The sequence below is a fragment of the Marmota marmota genome, unplaced genomic scaffold (assembly GCF_001458135.2).
Source record: "Marmota marmota marmota unplaced genomic scaffold, marMar, whole genome shotgun sequence".
Lineage (NCBI taxonomy): Eukaryota > Metazoa > Chordata > Mammalia > Rodentia > Sciuridae > Marmota > Marmota marmota.
In genome coordinates this window covers 61,683,315-61,706,640 of record NW_025999842.1, presented here as the reverse complement: position 1 = coordinate 61,706,640, position 23,326 = coordinate 61,683,315, and the positions used below count along the sequence as shown (strand labels likewise).

The 23,326-nt window shown below is 36.1% G+C and overlaps 1 protein-coding gene across 8 annotated transcripts in view; it reads right to left on the bottom strand.

Moving 5' to 3' along the window:
• Adgb (androglobin) overlaps positions 1 to 23,326 on the bottom strand; it is a 160,161-nt gene that overhangs the window by 97,762 nt on the left and 39,073 nt on the right. For 7 of the 8 annotated variants that reach the window (XM_048799529.1, XM_048799543.1, XM_048799545.1 and 4 more), the window contains exons 9-12: positions 21,054 to 21,188; positions 12,615 to 12,709; positions 6,817 to 6,991; positions 3,335 to 3,425 (exon numbers count right to left, since the gene is read on the bottom strand). In XM_048799529.1, coding sequence (XP_048655486.1) covers positions 3,335 to 3,425; positions 6,817 to 6,991; positions 12,615 to 12,709; positions 21,054 to 21,188 — 496 coding nt within the window. The remainder of the gene's footprint in view (positions 1 to 3,334; positions 3,426 to 6,816; positions 6,992 to 12,614; positions 12,710 to 21,053; positions 21,189 to 23,326) is intronic. The other variant, XM_048799547.1, reaches the window with a different exon arrangement.

Here is a 23,326-nt window from a genome sequence, read left to right as displayed (position 1 = left end):
CCATTAGGAAAACCAAAAGGCACCCCAAATCAGAGAGAGTACCCAGAACCTCTCCATTGAATCCTAAGTCAAATCCTAAGTCAAAAACAGCAGAGGCCGGTGACAGACAAGGGCTGGGACTGTGTGGCAAGAAATGTTTGTAAGGGTAACTAAGCTAACCATGCAGTCATGACACAGCAGCTGCCTCCAAACTTTACCCCCCTGACAAGGCCTCCATTGTGTCTCCAAAGTGTGGACTTTCAACTGGAAGACTGCATGGGTGATGGAGGAGGAGGAAGAAGAAAGGATATCAAGCTCTGGATGAGCTTATGCCTGACAGGAAGAGGGGACCTTGATAGTCAGAAGGAAAGTCACCCACATCACCGGCTAAAGGCAAGTTCTTCACCTCCTGCACAAGCACCGAAGCTAGGAGTCCTGTACTTAGGGCTCTAATTATTTCTACAAATACATTTTTGGAGATATAACCACAGAATCTGAGTCATAACTTTTTTAATGGCAATTATTAAATTTTATTGTGATTATTTACTTACACATGCAACAGATCCTTCCACCACCCCAAAAGTTGATATCTATGCAGGATGAGGTGTCATTTTTCTATCTTCCTATGAAATATGGTGCTTGCTCTGTCAGTCTGCTTGGGATCCCATGACAAAATTAAAGTCATGTGCTTGTATGAACTTTCCTCACAATGTGTGCTTGGAGAAGGCACTTCCTAGTGTCTCATACTTTAAGGACATTTACTTTACTGGATCAGGCCTGACCTCATACTTATGACCTTGTTTAACTTTAATGACTTCCTGTCTTAATCTATTTCTGTTGCTATACCAGAACACCTAAGAATGGGTAACTTAATTTTTTTAAAAAAGAGATTCATTTGGCTCATGGTTTGGGAGGTTAGGAAGTCCAAAATCCATGCTGCCAGCATCTGGCAGGATCTTCATGCTGCATCATCTCAGAAAGGCAAGAGGGCAGGAAAGGAGTAGACCAAGTGAGCACAAGAAGTCAGAACCCTTGTCTATCATATATCCCTTCTTATCCTCTCATGATACTGACCCACGCCATAATAATGTCATTAATTCTTTCATGAGGGTCTTGAATTGTTGTTGTTGTTGGGGTTTGTGTGTGTGTGTGTGTGTGTGTGTGTGCTGGGGATTGCACCCAAGGCCTTGTGCATGCAAGGCAAGCACTCTACCAACTGATATATCCCCAGCCTCTGAGGGTCTTGGCCTTTAATAAGCCTTTTCTTACTCTCCATCTTCCCATGTGTTGCATTGGGTATTAAGTTTCTAATGCAAGAACTCTGGGGAACACATTCAAACCATCTTCAAACACATTCAAACCACTTCCATCTTCAAATAGAGCCACACTAGGGGTCAGTCCATCAACATATGAATTCTGGTGGAAATTCAAATTCTCAGTTGACAGCATTCTACTCCTGGATCCCAAATTCCTTCTCACATGCAAAAATACATTCACCCAGTCCCAAGAGCTCCAAATGTTAACTTGGCCTAACATCCACTCTAAAATCAAAAGTCCCAGTTTCCCAAATATCATCTATGTCAGATACAATTGAACCTCAGGGTAGGATTTATCCTGAAGCAATAATCTCTTCCAGCTGTAAATCTGTGAAACTAGACAAGATACGTGCTTCAAAAATACAATGTTGATATGGGCATAGGATGTACATTCCCATTCCAAAAGGGAGAAATGGGAAAGAAGAAAAGGTAACAGGTCCCATGTAAATCCAAACCCTAGCAGGTCAAATTTCATTAGATCTTAAGCATTGAGAATAATCCTCCTTAGTTTGCTGTTCTGCCTGCTGGGGTAGCAGTGTCACCTCCAGAGTTCTGTGGGGTGGCTCTGGTGCCTCAGGCTAAAACCAATGGCCTGTGGTGGGAGAGGTGGCCCAAATGACTTCTGAATCCTCTCAGGGGTCATTCTTTCCATAGTTGAAGGTGCATGTTTGCAGCTGAATAGTTCTGATGAGTTTCAGAATTCCCACAGCCTTTCCTTATTCAGTCCTATTCTCATCTCCTTCAGTACAAACTATTATTTCTGTTGGTGTCATCCCATTATCTAGTGATGGCTCATATATACCCTTGGCCTTCTCCTCACAACATCCTTTCTCATTTTTTTTTGCAATACGAGGGAGCTGACAATTTTCCAAATCTTTAAGTTCTGAGGTTTTGTTTTTGTTTTTTACTTGATAATTCCTTCTTCAGTGTATCTCTCTCATCTTGAGTTGCTTAGAAATCTCCTTGGCTAAATATCCAATAACATTGCTAGCAAATTCTATCTTCCATACAACACTAGAACACAATTCAGCCAATTACCTTGTTACTTAACTATAAGGGTTTCTTTCTCTCCAGTTTCAAATAACCTGCTCCTTGTTTCCACCTGAGATCTCCCCAGGACAGCCATTAATGTTCATATTTCTACCAATATTCTGTTTATCGTCATTTATGTGTTTCCCGTGATAATGGGGCTTCCTCTCCAGCTCTCCTCTTTTCTTTTGGAGCCTTGTCAGCATTTCCTACCAACAGTTTCCTCCCAGCAATGTGCAATTTTTCCAGCATGTACCTCACAACTCCTCTAGCTGTACCCCATTCTAAAGCAACACCCACAATTTTCAAATTGCCATTACACTGTATTACACCTTTTAGTACCAAAATCTATATTAGTTTGCTGACATAATAAAATGCCATAGGCTGGTGATTTAAATAAGAAACATTTATTTTCTCACAGTTCTGGAACAGGAAGGCTGAGATCAGAGTGGGTGCTGGCAGGATTGGTTTCACAGAAGGGCCTCTTCCTTGCTTCCTTGCTGACAGTCACCTCCTCTCTGTGCACATGGCTTTTCCATGGTGTATGTGCAGGGAGGAGGAGAAAGAGACAAACTACGTCTCTCCTCTTAGGCCACTAATATTATCAGCTCAGAGCCCCAACCATAGGCCTCAATTAACCTTAATCACTTTCTTAAAAGGTTTTGTCTCCAAATCCAGCCACATTCCAGGTTAGGACTTCAATATATGAATTTGGAGGGAAGACAAACATTTAGTCTATAAGATTCACACATAAAAAGGTGAGTCAAAGATGTTTAATATTAATAAGTGAATAAGTGTATTCACAAGTTTTAGGACATCAAGTAAATATCTATTTATCATCTATTTATCCATCTATCACCTATCTACCTACCTACCTATATTTTGCCTTTTCCTTAATGTTCTTCAAAATGCTTCCATTTAGTGTCATTCTTTTAACAACACACACCACAAAGTACTTTATTTGTCAACAAGATGTATTTCTGAGAAAGAGAAAGAATGTTTATACTTACGCTTCTGTTGGAATTGTAAATGGAGTCATTCTGTAATTCAAAAATGGACTTGAAATCTCAAGAAACTGTTCAGGCTTCTTTATTACTGGTTCTAAAAAGTAGCAGTTAGGAATTGTGGTATACATTTTAAAAAGTCTTTTAGAATTGTATGCAGATCTTAACATTAAATGCAGTTCTGATTAGATTAATTATGCAACATATTTTTATGTTTATGCAACATATTTCAATACAGTTAAATTGAAATTTACAAAGATACTTAAGGGTTTTTTACTGAAACAGTTTATGATCTTGCCAATATTAATTTTTTTTCTGTACCACATTTGCTTCCTAGAGTGTGACATGAAACAGTCTCGAGGGGGAAAGATGGTAATATCTTAAAGAAATATTACTTGGCATTTGCTGCTATTTCAAGTACAAGAATGATTTTTCTATAAAAGAAAGTTTTTTACTAAGAATGTGTTCCCTTTGTTAGCCTCTACAACACAGTGACTTAAGACTGGAAGAGGAAATGGGAGAACTTAGTGGAAGAACAGAAAATGTAATAAACTAAAGGTCAGAGTAGAAACAAAAGCACCAGGTGAGAGAGGATCTGCGGACACTCCTAACTCTGAAGCTGATCTAGAAGTGGGAACACAGCTTGTGCCTTCCCATGGTGAGCACTGAAATTGGACATGAGGAAGAGAAGTGAGGTTATAACACAGTACAGACAAATTTTCTCTGATTATTCCATTGTCATCCTCCAAAATGATCTCTCTCCCTATTTTTTTGGTTACTTTTTAATTTAATTATTGAGACTAATAGAATAAAGACAATTATATGACATCCCTAGGGTAAGGACACTGCCGGTATAGAATTTTACCAATCACGAGATTACCATCCCCAATTTACAGAGAATATGACATGGAATTACACAACAGTCAGTTGCAAAATCAGAGGACACCTGTATGTTCAGTGTTCTTCCTTTCATTCTGTTGTTCCTTAATGCTCTGAATTAACAACTGTTTTTAGTGACTCATTGCATTTAACTAAAACATAGCATTTAGGAGGCAGGCAGGCAGGAAGAGATGAGGGAGGGAAAGAAGGAGTTCTTGGAACTCAAAGCAGCACACGCACTTTGTTGGTACCAACAAGTCACTGCTGAACTCAAAATAATATGTGGCAATGTCTGAAAGAATTTAGCAGAAAGGGGCGAGGTGGCTGAGCCTGAATAAAAAATAAATCCACCATTTCTCTTTTCCACCCCAAACAGACTTTTTTTTTTCTTCTTTTTATTCCTTTCTGGCAAGGATAACCCATGTTGTGCTAGAGAAATCTTTGCTACCAGCTGTACTGGTGGTGTCAATGTAGGCAGAGAGCAAATGTGAAGAAAATTACATGGTTACCAGTTGTAATTTATATTTTTAAAATGTATAAATTATGGTGGGATATAAGAGGCGAGGAACAGGTAAATATTTCAATCTATGTGATTAGTGCAGTTTTAGGCTCCTGAGTACCACTGAGTCTTACAATTTCCTCTGTGACTGGGACACAGTTCTCTTGTCACTTGCAATGAACTATTACCCACCTTTGAAGTGACAGCAGGAGTTAAAGCAATGCAAAGCCAGTCCCACCACTCATAAGGATACAAGGATGAATCCTGGGATCGACCGCTGAAACATATCTAAAATCTCAGCAGTGATGCCTTTGGTAAGTGGCAAGTGTATGTTCACTATGGCTCTGCCTTCACTGTTTCACTGTATGTTCAGATGACCTTTGAATGAAACTCCTGCTATAGCTTTAAAGTTGAATGCCCTCCAAAGGCCCAGTGTTAAATAAAGGCATGGTCCCCAAAATGGCACTATTGGAAGGTGGTGGAACCTTTAGAGGTAGGGCCTTGTGAGAGGTCTTGGGCCATTGGGGATGTGCCCTTGAAAGAGACTGAGGATTCACCGTCTTTTTTTTTTTTTTCTTCTTCATTGCTTCCTGGCTCATGAGATGAATGGTCTGCCTTTCATGTGTTCTGTGTATGAAGGCTCCTTAGAGTACCAAACGAATTTTAGAGTGGAATCTTCAAAGCATTAGCCCAAATAAACCTTTACTCCTTATAAGTTAATTGCCTCAGCTATTTAATTGTAGTAACAGAAAGTGATCACTTATACAATCTCTGATGCAATAACTTCCAGAAAATGATGTTACTGAATTAATAGAATTATAAAATAATGAAATATTAGACAAAACAAATGGAAAACATGCAAAACCAAGGAGATGTACATTAAAATAATAATAAAATCTATTTTGAACAGGATAATTTAAGCTTCTAGGAATGAGAAAAAAAAATTAATACTTAAATAATTTTATACACTACACACATACAACCCATAGCATTCCAGTTTTCCTCATCCTGTATTTAAAAGTATACATGTAAATTAGCTATGAGAAGAATATGTATGCTGAATAGACATACAAAAATATGAATTATTGGTTTATGTCTCAATTGTTTGATTATTAGTATTTCTTTTTAAAAATCCATCCCCTCATTTCGTGTTTTTGCTTTAAAATTGATTTTGCACTTATGGTCTCATTCATTCCTTTTCTTGCCCTCTTGGTCCTGCTTTTATTTAAACATTATGTGCATGGGGGAAAAAATAGAGTAAGAACAAAGACTTGTAGAGAATAAAGATGTGAAGGTTTGAAGACATGGATTGTGAGGAATTTAAAAATGAATTGTGAGAATATAATAACAGAATGGGAACACACTCCTCTCTCTCCTTAGTCCATGAGAACCTATTTATTTCTAAGGAGATGACCATCATTCACTAGGTAAGTGTACGTATGAAGGTATTAACTTGGGGTCCACTTCATAGTAGAAGTTCTATTTTTATAGGAATTCTAATTATAAATCGAATAACTCAAAGATTATGTTCTGCATGATATTCCATGGTGATTTTCCCCTTGGAAATTCATTCCAGAGGCTTGATGTACTCTATTAAGTTTCCATATTATTTACTATAAGCTACTTTCCTATCATGCTAAGAAAACAGTGCCATCACTCAAAGAGAGAGCTTGATTGGCTGGTCAATTTAGAAATGAACAAAAAGGCTTGGGTTTCTGAGATGTAGAGATTTAGTCTTTTAAGAACATAGAATTTAGATATAAAATTCAAGTAGGTTTTAGGTCCTGCTAAATGGAGCTGGACCTCAACATTCATCTTTCATCACAAAAGAAATTATTAAACTTTTAGGAAAAGTAGCAGAATACAACAGTCACTAATATGCCATTATGTAAAAATGTGAGTGTGTAACCGATGTGATTCTGCAATTTGTATTTGGGGTAAAAATGGGAGTTCATAACCCAATTGAGTCAAATGTATGAAAGATGATATATCATGAGCTTTGTAATGTTTTGAACAACCAATAAAAAAATAAATTAAAAAAAATAAAGAAAAAAAAACTTTTATGAAGAGAACTGGTAACTGGAAACATTTCAAGACAACACGACACTACCTTGAGCTTCATCTGTTATGACCATCTCTTTTTTGGGGCGGATGAGCTTCCAGCGAGGTAAGGGAGGTGGTTTTGGTGGGGCTGTAAGAGGACATGACCTGCTTCGCATCACCAGCACAGGATGGCTACAGATGTGGGAGAGTCCATATTCTCTAAGTTTCTCAGCAGAATTTGCCTAGGAAATGGAGAAAAGATTCAAAAGGATTCTTTCAGTCACCTCCAGTTTTAAGATCCTACTTTCGTCAATATAAAAATGCTATCACCATGAGACTGGTAATTAGAAAATTTGACCATCCATTTTTGTACCTCCTTTATTATAAGCACTGTCACCATTTATATTTCTTTCCATCTTTTAATTTTGATGGAGAGAGGCTAATGTTCTCCTTTGAAAAAAATGAGAGACTAGAACTAGAATCAGTTCTAAAGGCTCAAGATCCTCATGAGACAGCAACTTAGCACTCTAGTCATTGTCCAAAATTTTCACCATGATTTTTATAGGTCCAAGTTTTAATCCTAGTGTTTATTACTGGGAATTGTTACCTAATATTAAAGACAATTCACTGTCCTATATGTGCTCAGGTCAACTGGGTGGCAGGCGGTTGCCTTTTCTAAGACTGTTCCCTCACTTTCTAACAGCGGGCTCCCTCTTGGGAAATCCCCCTGATTATTCATGACAGTGTGGCATTCATGCAAGTGCACAGGACACAGGCTGCCCTGCCAAATCTAGGAGTGTTTCCATATTCAAATTCTCAGCTCTCCTGAAGCCACTCTACTTTGGAATAATTCAGAATAATATTTACATAGACTTGGGTTACTGACTTCTGCCTAATATATGCCATCAGAAATTAAAAAGTGTGTGAAATTTGAAGTTATAAACACACACACACACACACACACACAAAATGTAAAGTACTAGTCTAAATAACACATGTATACCATATCCAAATTCTGACTTTCACAGCTTGCTTTAACACTTAAAATAAAATGCAATATTACTACATTAAAATTGGTTTTGCCAATAACTCTTCCTTCCTTCTAATTTTGCATCATTGATTTTGATAGAATAACTGCAATTGAATCTCTAAATTTATAAAAGGGTCACTTAGAAGACCCTGCAGTCTACCCATCAGCCTCTTCCAAATTACTGCTTTAGCTGGAATCTACCTTGCTCTCAGGACTCAGCTCAATCTATACTTCGCCAAGACATATACAAAACAGGTGGGGGCACCCATGAGCTAGAACTGGGGGAATCATCCTAAGAAGGATGAGTCAAGTAGAACCATGTAAAAGTAAAGATATTCAAAGTAAAGATAAAAGTGACTTAATGGTCTTTAGAGTGGCCTAATTAAGAAGTAGAGAATTTTTTTTCTTTTTCTTTTTCTTTTTTTTATTGGACTTTAGCAGTTTGCTGAAAAATATTCCAAAATTTCTGTAATTATGTCTTAAAGTGGCTTTAAAAAAACTTTCCTAGAAACTTCTCCTACAGCTTGAACTTTGTCAGATTTTAGAAATTTCCATGGATCAAGTTAATACTTGAAAGTAATCCTTTCAATGAAATCTTCTTTTTAAAATTTTGTTGCTTATACTTGTAGATGGACAGCATGCCTTTATTTGTTTGTTATTAGTTTGTTACATGGTGCTAAGGATTTAACCCAGTGCCTCACACATTCTAGGCAAGCGCTCTGCCACTGAGCTACAGCCCCAGCCCCTTTCAATGAAATCTTATGAAAGAATTCGAGGTCATTCAATAAAAACCTGCCTCATTTAGTATTTAAAAAGGTGTAGTTCTATAAAAGTCATACTTTTGGGGGCACATGCTTATAATCCCAGCTGCCAGGGAGACTGAGGCAGGAGGATCGCCAGTTCAAAGCCAACCTCAGCAAAGGTAAGGTGCTAAGCAATTCAGTGAGACCCTGTCTCTAAATAAAATACAAAATAGGACTGGGGATGTGGCTTAGTGGTTGAGTGCTCCTGAGTTCAATCCCCAGTGACCCCCCAAAAAGTCACATATTAACAGTATCAAAAATAGAGGTCAGACTCAAAGAAGTATTTATACATTCAATAAATTGAACATTTTTTCAAGTGATATTTTTGGCCTACCTATGTTAATTTCTCATTATTGCAACAAGCCTTTGCATTTTTAAAGTCTTTCTTTATTGAACTGTAGAGTGTTTGAAAGTAAAATGATTTCAAGTATTTTGAAAATGTAAAGTACCAGTCCGAATAACAAAGTATGGTGTGAGCACCTACTTATTGTTTGAGTCATCTGCCAAAGTACCAACTTGACTTTAGCATGAGAAATTTTAAAAAGGCAATTTCTAATTTTTCATTTTATTGTCAATGTACTACACAATGATTCTGATTTATGTAAAACAATGTTATTAATAAGAGTTCAATGATAAGAAATTTCATCGAAGAATTCAAAGTTCCTTGGATTAGCATTAGAGGCAGACAGGGATTTAGAATAGTACTTGAAACACCCAGTAGGTGCCCAATAAGTTTTTATTGAATAATTCATAACACTTACAATAGATATTTCCTTTCCTAAACTCCTTTTACTCTTTTACCCCATTTCATTTCAAACTTTCTGAAGCAAGGAGCAGGAGCTTTGGCACACAGAGGAACCTTTCTTAAAACTCCTAAGTCATCCATCTAAATAAAACTATAACCATTTAGAATACCCAAGTGGGGAGGATGTTGAACCGTGTAGGGTAATTCCTGGCATCTTGCTCCTTTTCAAGTTTTATTATAGTTTCTCTTGTCATCTTCTTCACTTATTTAAATAAATGCAAGTTATTAACTTTGTTTTACTTGATCTCATTGTCTTTGTTTAGCAGTGTTCTCCATTTAATAAAATTTTATTAGGAAAGAGATTGTTTCCTATAGGCTTATTATTAAAACATTGTATCTCTATTATAATCTGATATTTATCAGGAAACTAGAACAGCCTCATAGATAGAGCTAACCTAAAAGAATCAGCAGGCAAGCTAGGAGAAGCATGACCCTCATATGACCGTCATAGCCTTGGGGGCAGGTTAATTACTGTTGCCTTTGCTGTGTTAATTGCAGATCCCCTGACAACTTATACTATTTCAACATCCAAGGTGCGGATTTATAAAGACCTGACTTCCACCCACAACTGCGGCTGCCTTTCCCATGTCTCCCTTTACAAGCTATTTGATTTCCAGTAGTTTCCTGAACCCAGTGGGGCCTCTTTCACTCCAGCCTTTCCAATGTAAGATTCTCTCTGCTGCTAACACACTCTTTCTTGTTTACCTGCATAACGTCTCAAGGTCTTAGCTTAAACTGTTAGTTTTTCTTGGGAGTTCTCTGGTTATCCATTGGAAAAACTGACATTTGTGCTTTTTCTTCTCCATTGATTTTTTTTTCATTCATTCATTCAATTATTCATTTGGTCACAACTCCAAACACACATGGTGCAGCTACATCTACCATGATGCAGGCACCTCATGAGCCTGGTGTTATGACAGGTTTCTAACTGTATTAGCAAAGTTTGCTTAATTGTCTGATTGCCTCATCAGATTCTTAAGCTTTGTGAGGAAAGACTTGGTCAATCTTACTTACTTTGTATCTTTAGGACATAGCATATTGTTAGCATATAATAGATAATTAATAAACTGAATTAACCAGCAAATGCACATATGTGCTTATAGGGTTTTTTTTTTTTGTCTTTTAAATTCAAAATTAACTTTGTGTTTAATCTTAGATTTTTCAGTAATACCACCATAAGTTCAATTAGATTATTTTGCATACTGTTGTTTGTTAAGTAAAGCATTCATCCTAGGCCTACATGTTAATGTTTTTAAAAGAGTCTGAGTACCTCTCAAGACCCAAGGCCATAGCACTGTACAAAACACGCTAGTGTTCTTTAATAGTGCAGATAGTCTTTAACTAGAATATCTGAGCCAGACCGCATCAGTGGCAGGAAAAGAGGTTAAGAAAAGAATCAGGGATGAGGTGGCCAGCCCTAATCTCAACAAGATACTTGATTTGAGAAAGAAGTTGGAAGCACACTTGAAATATTGTGCTACTTATTTTAAGAACCAGAACAAATTTCTGATTCTGCTATTGAACTATAGCTAATCACAGCTTCACTTTAAAATCAGAGAAACTGCTACTATCCCTCTACTCAAGATGGCATGCTGTGCCTGGTCATTTTTATGATGTTATCACTGCTCCGTGGTATATTTTTGCAGTTAGGAATGGCTCTATCTAAAAAATTGAATGAGGAGGAAGGAGAAGAAAGAGCAAGAAGAAGAAGGAGGATGAAAAGGAAAAGGAGAAGAAGATAAAAATGATAACATTATGCTCCCAAGCTAATCTAAAAGACAAATACAAGAAAGGATTAACATTAAACAGATACATGAGGTGGGATGGAAAGGGAGAGAAAAGGGAAATTGCATGGAAATGGAGGGAGACCCTCGTTGTTATACAAAATTACATATAAGAGGTTGTGAGGGGAATGGGAAAATAAACAAGGAGAGATATGAATTACAGTGGATGGGGTAGAGAGAGAAGATGGGAGGGGAGGGAGGGGGGATAGTAGAGGATAGGAAAGGTAGCAGAATACAACAGTTACTAATAGGGCATTATGTAAAAATGTGGATGTGTAACCGATGTGATTCTGCAATCTGTATTTGGGGTAAAATTGGGAGTTCATAACCAACTTGAATCTAATGTATGAAATATGATATGTCAAGAGCTTTATAATGTTTTGAACAACCAATTAAAAAAATAAATAAAAAATTTTTAAAAAGACAAATACAATGCATATAGTAAAGTATTATAATCAGTATCCAATAGGAGTATTTACATTTCAAGCTAATTTTCATTAAAGTTTTAAAGCTCAGCTCTTTCGAACTAACCAAAGGAACATTCATATGCACTTATGTCACTGTAACTCTTAGTCTTATACTTTAAGGTAGTGACTTTAGAATGTAAGGAATCCTAGCAATTAAGTATTAGATGTCTAAAGTTCCAAAACAGTATTGGGACCCAATACACTCTAAATGCAATTTAGCATTTGTCGAAATATATTGTATAGAAACTTGATACACTTTACTATTACCAGGGAAATGGAAAAAAATTTCCCTAACAACAAAAGGTAGCTTACAAATTATACAACAGCATAATATTATGCATCTGCTAAAAATTATAATGACTAAAATGTAATGCCATGAGAAAAATGCTAATAATGTAATTGTTAAATGAAAAACTGGTTTCTACTTTATAAAAAAAAAAGCACACAAGTACACAGAGAATAGATGCATAGAAGAAAATTAAAGGATATGTGCCAAAATGTCAGCAGTGCCTGTGCTTAGGCATGTATACCATGAATATTTTGTTACTTTTGACCACATTTTCTAAAATTTGTTAAATTTGAAAGAAAACAAGCAAGTAGCATTTCCATCATATTATTTTCGGATACAAGGAAGTTCATAAAGTGGCTGTCCAGCCAGAGTGTGGATTAATTCAAATCATCTTAGGTTAGGAAAATATGTGTGGTCTATGTATGGGAAGTTCATTAATCAGTATTCAGGAATGGTATGTATCATTTTCACTGACATTTATAAAGTCTACGTTTCCTTCTGTGTATAATAACAAATATTTAAAACTAAAGTGTGACTATATTTTTTTCTCTTTTTAAAAAATCAGAATTGTAATCATCTAAGATAATTTTGGATGTGCCAGGTCCCTGTAAGTCAAAGAACCCCTCCACCCCACACCACCTACACACACCTTAAATAATAATGTATTTCTTGGTTTTGAATGCTTACCATCTTCTCTAATGAAAAAATCTTGTTTTCAAACAAATAGAGAGGTGTAAAGGTAGCATAAACAGCCATATGAGGGGACTGAATTCCTGAAGAACCTGTAAAACAAACATTGTCACAAGAAAATTCTAATAAAAATGGGTCTAAGCAGTCACGTTTTCACTGTGCCTCATGTGACCTCACATGGCAAAGGGAAGGGGGGAGAGAGAGGCAGGGGGGGAGAGGAAGGGAGGGAGATCTACTGTCTTCCTCTTTTTATTAGACCAGTCCCCACTGAATTAAGGTACCACCCTTGTGACCTCATTGAACCCTAACTACTTCTCTAAAGAAATTATCTTCAATCAAATGTATGAAATATGATATGTCAAGAGCTTTGTAATGTTTTGAACAACAAATAATAAAAAATTTAAAAAAAGAAATTATCTTCAAATAGACTCACATTGGGGGTTAGGGATTCAACACTTGAATATGGGGGATACACATTTCCTTCCGTAACCTTCTGATCTCAGCTCTTTAAATGTATGCCCTTCTTACATGCAAATGACATTTATCCCATCCTCAAAGCACCAAAAAAAATCTTAGCTGATTTTTACCTCAATTTCTACCTCAAACAAGTCCAAAGTCTTGTATAAATATCTAAATAGCATATGGTTAAGACTTGAGGTTTGAGTCACTGCTCCATAACTATGAGCCTGTGACACTAGACAAGGTAGATGCTTCCAAACACAACGTTGAGGCAGGCAAAGGAAAGATGATTTCATTCCAAAAGGAAGAAACAGGAAAGGAGGAAAGAGGAAGAAGAGACGGATTCCAAGTAAGTCTAAAACCTCACAAGGCAAAGTCCAATAGATCTTAAAGCTTTAGAACAATCTTTGGCTGGATTCTCTGCCTTCTGGGCTCACTGTTACCCAATAGCTCTAGGTGGTGGCCCCAACCACTCAGACCTGGGTGGAGGCCTTGCCTGGTGACTCTTTGCAATGGATCCACTCATAAGGATATTGGCAGGAGTGCCCACCTGCTCTTTGTAGGGGTAGCCTGACTTACTGAAACAGGAAAGGTGAGCCTACCCGCTGAGGCTGGGTGGAAACAGTCTAGCTCCGTGGGCCTTCATGACAGTGGAAGCCCTGAGTGTCTTTGAATCACTTCAAGGGATCATTCTTCCCTTTTCTTGAAAGATAACACATATTTATTTTCAAAGCCAGACAGCTCTATTGTTCTGTTCTGTAGACTTTAGAAGTCCAATAGCCTTCTTTTATTCCATCCTGATTTCTCTATTCCCTTAGTTAAAATGTTGGCAGGATTGTAAATTAATAAAACTAACATGAAAAAGAAAAAAAAAAGTATGGGGTTTTCTCAAGGAGTAGGAATGGAGCTATCATATGATGTAGTTAGACCATGCCTCAGTATTTATCCTAAAAATTAAAAAGTCAGCATAGTAGAGTGATATATGCATATCCATGTTTATTGCAGCACAATTCACAATAGCCAAACCATGGAACCAGTGTAGGTTTCTGACAATGGATGAATAGATATAAAAAATTAGTATATATATGGAGTTTTATTTAGCCATGAAGAATGAAATTATGCCATTTGAGGAAAAATGAATGGAACTGAGAACATTATGTTCAGTTAAATAAACCAAATTCAGAAAAGTCAAGGGTCATATGTTTTGTCTCATATGTGGAATCTAAAGAGGAAAAGGGAAAAGAAAATTGGGGTGAGAATGGAGAAATCTCATGAAAACCAAAAGGAAATCAGTAGCACAGAGGAAAGGGACCAGGGACTAGGGGGAGGGAGGAGGGAATGGCAAGGGGAAAAACTGGGGAATGGCATTAGCCAAATTAGATTGTGTGCATGTACGAATATATAACAACTTATTACATATATGTATCTATATACAATTATAATGCACCAAAGAAAGATATTGGGGGGAAGGGCCCTCCAAGACAATCTTGGCTGCTTCTAGAAGGCACCTCAAAACTCTTCCAGCCACTACCCATCACAGTTACAAGGCCACCTCCATATTTGTAGGTATTTGTTACAGCAGCACCCTACTTCATGGTACGAGTATCTGTATTAGTCAGGTGTATCTAGAGAAACAGAACCAATATAAAATATATAAAAGGAGATTTATTATAAGGAATTGGTTCACATGATCATGGGGGCTGACAAGTTCTAACTATATAGTTCCTGTCTGAAGGTCAACAGACTCAAGGCCCAGGAATAGTCAAGAGTTTCACTTTGAGTCCGAAGGTGATCAGGCAGCAGGAATTTTCTCTTATTGGGGGACAGCCAGACTTTTTCTCATGCATTTAACTGATTGAATGAGGTCCACTTGCACTAGATCAAGCAGTCTATGTTACCCAGCCTACTCTTTTAAAAATTAATGGCTTACAATCAAATATCTGGGCATTACATGGTTCAGTGAAGTTGACACATAAAATCAACCATCAAATTAATTCTCTTCTAAATTCTGATTTTAAAATCTTTAAGTTTAAAAGTTTTTTAGGGGCTGGGGTTGTGGCTCAGAGGTAGAGCAGCTGCGGGGTGTGCGTGAGGCACTGGGTTCGATCCTCAGCACTACATAAAGTAAAATAAAGACATTGTGTCCACTTATAACTAAAAACTAAATATTAAAAAAATTTTTAGTTCAAATTATATCCCATATTTGCATATTATACAATGAAAGTTTTTATGTCTTTCCTAAAGTTTCTTAAAGCTAAATATTTAATATTAAGGAATCAAATAATTTGCCATAAACCTATAATGTCATTTAAGCTCTAGACTCTATATGATATTAAAATAAAAATTTGACTATGATGCAAGTATTTTGAGAGAACATTTTCCATTTATTTTATAGTATTGAATGATAAAATCTACAGAAACTTGGGAATTCTAAATTAGGTCATAGAACAATAATTACTAGAAATATGAGGTAAAGAACATGGTCTTAACATATAGCTATTAATAATGTTGATTGCCACAGTCTGGCTGGGCAAAATAACTGGGGGGGTGGTGACAAGCAATTTGTGAAGATTGATACAGCAGAAACCGCTTTATTACGGGACAGAGAGGTATATATACTTAACTAATTACACTCAGCTTAACTTAATTAACATAAACTAGATACAGCAGTCAACCAATAAGGAATCCTCATCATCTTAATGATTACACACAGCTTAACTTAATTGACATAATCTAGACACAGAAGTCAGTCATTAAGGAATCCTCATCATCCTAATGGCTTGCTGGCATTACTTCACAAACCACTCCTCCTAGCATACTGCCAGGCGCCATCTTAACTTGGTTGTGGACCTCATCAGTTGATGACAGAAAAAATGTGCTTTAAATTCTATGACAATAGCATTTTTATGGGATTGCAATATTTAATGTGAAAATATTGAAAACATCAGCGTTTATTCAGGGGTCAACTTCTAAATATTTAATAAGCATATGTCATGGCACAGACCATCAAATTGAAGCTGCTTATAAATACTGGTATCACAGTTTTGGTGTTATCATCTTATCACTAACCTATGAATTCTGGGTAGCAACATAATAAAAATAGGTTATTTTAAGCTAAAATATTTACATCTTATAAAAGGGATTCAGGGGTCCAGAAACTCCCCCAAATAGGTAAAACATTGCACATTTGTGTGCATACTAAGTGCCTTAGTCTATTTTGTGCTGCTATAGCAGAATACCTCAAACTGAGTAATTTATAAAGAACCAAAATTTATTTCCTCACAGTTAGTGGCTGGGAAGTCTAATATTGAGGAACTGGCATCTGGTGACAGTCTTTTTGCTGTAATATCCCATGGCAAAAGCCAAAGGGCAAAGAGAGGGTTAGACAGAAAAGAGGGCCAAACTCCCTCTTTTAGAGTAAGCCCACTACTGTGATAACCAGTTCACTTGTGCAATAATGCCATTAATCCCTCTGCTCCACCCTCATGACCTAAAGCACTTCTCATTAAGCCTCACCTCCCCAAAATTTTGCATAGTGACCAAGTTTTCAAATCATGATCATTGTGGGGCACATTCAATTAATAGCACTAAGTATTTGGGAAAAGAGAGAAGTTTCATAATTTTCATAAGATTCTCAAAGAGTCTGTTAACGAAAAAGATAAGAGATATTTGAAAAGAGTCTCAGAGAATTCATATTTGGTCCATTATATCTCTGTAAATATGCTATCTGATTTCCATAATACTACTTCCTCATATCATTACATATGAAAAAAATGCTTTCAGAATATCTTAGAGGCAAATATTTGGATCCAGGAGCTCTGTATCTTTTAAAGAACAACTCATTACATAAACCATAGAATGTTCTTATTTGTCTTCCCAGATGTTAAAGTAGTATTTCATGGAATAAAAACAAATGCATACAATCAAGTCGAATAATTGATGAATAAATTTAAGGGAGAAAAAAGACCCACTTAAGGAGATGACATTTAAAATTCTAACCTCTAAAACTGCCTTAAAATATTTGTACAGTCTTTAGAAGTTGTGCAGTTTCCAAAACTGCCTTGCTAATTACATGTATTTTATTGCTTAGGAGGATTTCATTGGTATAATTTAGATGTTTCAGTTTAGTGCACCTCTTCTTATTCCCTATATTTCAGAAGACTCTGCTATAAAATAAATAAGATTGCTTAAGTATCATTTTTATCATTGATTTCATTTTATGTTAGATATTCACTGCCTTAATAAATAACAGTTTCAGCCTGAAACGATGATTCACAGTGAGATGAACTCCAAATTACTACATAACTACTGCAAATTCATAAGGGATATTTGTCTAAGATTATAAATCATTTTTCGGTGTGATATTAACTCAATTTTTTATAGTGGCTAACTTTTATTGAATGCTTACTCCATGGTAAGCTCTGATCTAAGCATTTCACACAGACATGACTAAACCCCAGACAGATTCCAAGCAGCAATACACGTCTCCCTGCTCTTCCCAGTCTTCCACCATCTTTAACAGTGTAACCTTAACCACACCAAGTTAGAAAAGGGGGATTTCACACAAGAGCATTTATTTCAGGGGTCAACTGGCAATGGTGCACATTGCTTCTGTTCCTGTTCCATGGGCTAGAACACAGGCACAGGCCACATTTTACTTCAACAGAGGCTGGAAAAATCTGTTCTCAGAAGGAAGAAGAAATTATGAACATCCAGCAAAATCTCTCTCATGGTCAGAAAATAGTCAACCTTACTCTTCCAACAAGACATATTCCAATCTTACTGATTTGTATTTTTTTTAAACAAAATTTTTAACAGTTACCATGTTACTGAGCTATTTTATATTACTAAACAAATTCTAAGTTTTCTTGTAGTTAGGTAACTTCAAAATTCAAATCTCTAATATTCCTGATACTACTTCTTTCTCAGCTATGAGAAGGGTCTGATTTGTTCATTTTTTTCCTAGAGCTTCAGTATTTTAAATTAATGTTACAATTTGAATTCAAGATTTTATTAAGTTACATTTCAAATTTAGTTGTTTAGAGAATAAGTGTTCAACAAATTTTAAAGCTGGTAATGTCCACAGATATTGAAGGAGGTATAATACAGCAGTGTGAACTCTGGAGCAGTACTCCCTGGGTTCATAAAGCTAGTTAACACTTCATTTAGAGTTCCTCCAAGAGAATAGTCAATGCCAAGAAGCTGCCCCTTGTGCCAGAATAAAGGTCTGCACAGGGTCCTCTCAGCAGAGTTTTTTAGTTGCTGTGGTGAGTGACTACAATACAGCTCCTATTCTCTTCTTTTCATGGTGGAAACTTATATTGCAGATCTTCTGTCCTTCTTCAACAATACATTAGATATAGGGGTGGACCTACATGGTCATGGGTATAAGCACATGACTTGGAGATCCCAGACTTTGCACTAGATGCAATTACTAAATAGCAATTTGGTTGGGATTCTTGGTAAGAGGTGAACATATTGTATATGTGGGAAGAAGAATGACATGGACACCTGGAGATCAAGGAAGTGGAATGTGGCAATGATTGACGGTTTGCCACCAAAATGGTTCTCTCTTTCTCCAAAACATTCAGCTAAACTCTATTTCCTGATTTCCCTTTCAGTTAGGTGGGCTATAGACTTCTATCACAGTCAGAAGGTGGTGAGCAGAAGTGATACAGGATACAGCTAGCTCTGCCCTTAAAAATGCCACTCTTGCAGAGCTCTAGGTCTTTCTCCATCTGCGGGTATAGAAATTTAGAATCCACATTGCTGAAGTTGTCAGAGCCATAAGAAATAAGGAGGCTGGGTCTTCCAAACACCATTTAGAAATGAGCTTCTTGCCAATCATTAACACAGGTCTTTGATTTTATGTAATTTATACACACACACACACACACACACACACATATGTATACTGTTTGAACCATTTGTTAGTTACCTTAATTAATACATTTACTTTCAAAAAAACAAAATAAAAAAACTCTTAAATGCCACATAGTTATTAGAGTATATATTAAATATATAAATGTAAATATATACATATATGTATAAACATGAATAAATATCTACATGATTTTTGACACCTTAAAATTATATATTATTTATAACATTTTAAAACTTTGAGTGACATATTATTTTAATAACATCTGTGATAAATGCACTACTTTCATAAAATTAATAAAATAGGAGTACTTCACGTTAAACTTTTCATGATTTCTCAGTTACCTATGACATTTTATTTATGTCAAGTTGAATATAAATAATATAAATGTCATGTTATTTTTTTCATAGAGTTTGAATTGTAAGTCAATTACCTTTTGAATGCTCAGGGTCCCTGTATAATCTGGTATAAGTAAAACCAAAACAGCTGTTTTAAGGAAATGAATTTTAACAATACCATCTCTCAAACCACTTACATTTAACTGTATGGGAGAAGGAAGTTCATATGGCCACTGTCTTTTATTTATGGTAGATAGAGTCCTGTAGAATTCATTTTAACATGGTATCTTGGACATGTTTAGGAATTAACAAAGACTTCAGCAATAAGTATACTAAAATGTATTTCTACCCACATTTACCAAGCACTTTACTTGGACTTTAATAATTAATTCTCAGAGGAGCCCTCATAGATACCATGCTCACTTTAAGAAATCAGAAGATTCTGATTTTAAGGAGCCTCCATCAATTGCCTGGTGCTTACTCTTTCCATAAAGGATTTGACTCAGGCAGTGGCTCCAATCGGAACCTACGTTCTGTATATTGACATTGACCTTAACTGTGTTCCAGTGGAAAAAAGGCACCATTACCCTCACTTTCACAAAGAAAGAAACTAGAGCAAATTTCAGCCATTTTAATAAAGATGAACTTTGATAATGTGATATTTCCCACTTTCAGAAAATATTACTTAAGGCATCAATACAAGAAAATAAATTTTAATGAAAAATTTAAGATGCAGTAACTAGTGACTATTTTCTTTACCACATCACTGGACTCATTTCAGTAAACATCAGAGGCCAGAACTATTAAAATTTTCTAATAAAAATCATTATAATATATTAAGGAAGAATACAAAATGAAAATAAACCAGATAGATAAAGCACAGTGCTGGAGTCAGAAAGACATATTTTCAACCACGTAATGAAGGATGAGCTGAAAATTGTAATCAACACTCTGGGAGCACTAAGATAGAGGACCCCTTTGTTGGGACTACAGAGTCTCAAAAGAGATATTGAAATCTCCTCTTGAACAATCTGAAGTGTAATTTTTTTTATAGTATATGATACCATTAGAGGCTGTTGTACTAGATTGTTTTAGGTGGTACAGAGGATAAAGGTCCCCTGACCCAGGACCTTTGGAACCATCTGTCTATGTAAGTTGGAAAGATATTAACTGAAACGAGGGAGATACAGTATGATTTTTATGTAGTAGATAGAATCCTGAGCATTTTCACTAAGAAAACATGATCTTTATACAATGAGACTGTATGGATCTGCTGTATCTGTCCAGTCACAATGTGATACACAAAAAAAGTATGGTTGTCAGTAAACAGGCCACCACTATACAGACCATGCTTCATGGTCTGAAACTGTCAAAGAGCTGGAGGTACATACACTGTGAGCAAAGAGTTACACATACACTTTTTCTTTAATTTGGATGTTACTAAACGAGGAATTTCAAATTTACTTAGATTTGGATGATAAATTTAGACTTGTAAGCATCTTTCAGAAAAATGCCCACATGGGGCTGCTTCTCCTTGGACTGTCATGCGGGAAGAACTTGGCTTGCTTCTGTCTTCTACAGAGGACCTGGCCGCAATGTGCACAGCCATCCTTTACATAGAGGGCCCAACACTTATGGGAAAAGCCCAACAATCTTTCTTAGATATTTCAAAACAGAAAATACATCTCTGTGCTTCCACATTTTCCAGCATTTTAGGGAACGACTAAAATAAAGAGCATTCTGAGACAAAGAGCTTACAATCGGAGAGGGACTGCATGGAGTGCTGTACATCTGATGAGGGTCTTGAGCCATGAATTGAAAATTTGAATTTTTCCTTTTCCTTTTCTCCATCTTTACTTTTTTTCTTCCCAAGATCTTTCATATCTGTTTTCTCTAACATAGCAAAAAAATCATAAATCTTTTAACTAGTAACTCTCAAGCTACATTTATTAGTCATTGTATTTAAAAAAGACCAGAACAATTATATTTTTTGAAATGTAAAACTATAGCCACAACTTCCCCCAAACATAATCTCCTTTAATTAGAAACATCACAATAAAGCTAGAGAAGTTTTTGAAAATCCACATGTACTTTGAAAGACATCCAACATTGCTTATTGTTATACATAATAACTAAATTATTATACATAATTTTGCATTTCATGGAGATCATTATTGGAATATATTTTATTTATGTAAAATTAGAGTGCCATGCTAATTTTCTCAATTAAAAAATGTAAACAACAAACAACAAAGCATGGGCTGAGGGTTGGGTCCTGACTGTGGGACCCTCTAAATCTTATCTGGGGCCTTCATCTCAAGGAAACAAGTTTTGTTCCCAAAATATCTTTTTGTGGAACTGGAACTCAACCAACACCCACAAACCAACCTCCTTTTGCCAGCATGGCATGTGTAATAAAACCCATGAGCCCAGAACTATCCCCACTGTTTGAATTCTTATGCATAAACGCATCTCTATGAAATATTTTATATGAAATATAAAACCAAAATTTCCTCCAAGATTTTTTTTTTACTCACAATCCCTTCCAATTCTAAATCAGAATTTTAAATTTTGGTCATTTCATTCTCTGTATAAGCTACTAAATTTATAATCACCATTGGTCACAGGGTTTATTTTCTTAAAACTTTGCATAAATTAAAAACAGTGGGTATTAAAAGCTTTATACAGTTCCTTAGTATCCAAAATATACCTGTTTCATTTCTTAGCGTTAACAGATTTAACACCTATGCTTGATATAAAATTGAGGAAAACCATAACTTCAAAGGGAGGAAGAAATATTTAACTGGGAAACTTCCATGCAAAAATGTGTTATTAACTTTCAAATGTTAACTTGATTCAATGCATCAAATTTGGTGTAGCAGTTTGTGATTTCATTTATAATTTTAAAATTGAACTTTAACAGTCTTCAGACACCTATGCTGAATTTATTATTTAAAAATAATCTACTATCTAATGAAAACAATAGAAAAAAATAAGCTGTTTCATTTAGAAATTTGGATAATATGTAACAGAATTTACCAAAATGTGTTTTTGACAAATATCCTAAGTAGTTGTTATTTCTCTTCCATTTAAGTCCAACCATAGGGCAAAACCCTGTTCTAAATAACTTGCTATCTGAGTCCTAATTGTACAATCCTCTCCACATCAACTCAAATCTCCAGGACACTACATTTTCCATCTCTACCTCACTCTCGGCTCAGAGCTAAGCTTTCTATTAATAGAGAAAGTAGAAGTCTTTTGTCAGAAATTCTCAACTTCTCCCAATTAAATAAACCTGTTCACCCACCCACATCTGTATCAAACACCCCTGTCCCTACATGACCTGTGTCCAGCCGTTAAAATGGCAGAGCCATTAGTCTTCCTGGGCTGGGACAATCCCTCCTGCTGGACTGTGGATCCTACTCCTCCCACATTCTCAGGAAAAGTGCGCTGTTGAAGTCATCTCCTCTAGATCCTCCCAATCATCACCTAAAACCACTGCCGTTCTCCCTGATTAGGTGAGCAAATATATATTCTGTCTGGGTCCCACATTATTCCCTGTCAGTTCCACTTTGTGACTCTCCTGTTCTTCAAGAACTTCTATAGATTAAGTTATTTCCCATTTACTTCGTTAAGTGCCTCCACTATGTACTTCATTCCCATCAGTCCCCAGTGTCTGATGACATTCCCATTAAGACAAAGAATGGAAAAAATTAAGTTCTCATTATAGTTCATCTCTCAACAATACCTGACAGTCTCTCTGATTCTTGAAACATCATTATCCCCTCTGATTTCAATGCCCACATGCTCTGTTTGGGCTTTCCCTGCTTCTCTGACACTCCTTAATCTCATTCATCAGCCCATGAGCTCTCAGATGTGTAGGTGTTTCAAGTCTCAGCCTTCCTAGTCTTCTCACACTATACTTTGTCCTTGTGAAATATCTTCTATGGTTTTAGTGTGCACTTGTCAGTGACTCCCAAATGCACATTACCAGTCTTGAAACCAGTATAAAAAATTCTCTTGTCTTAAAG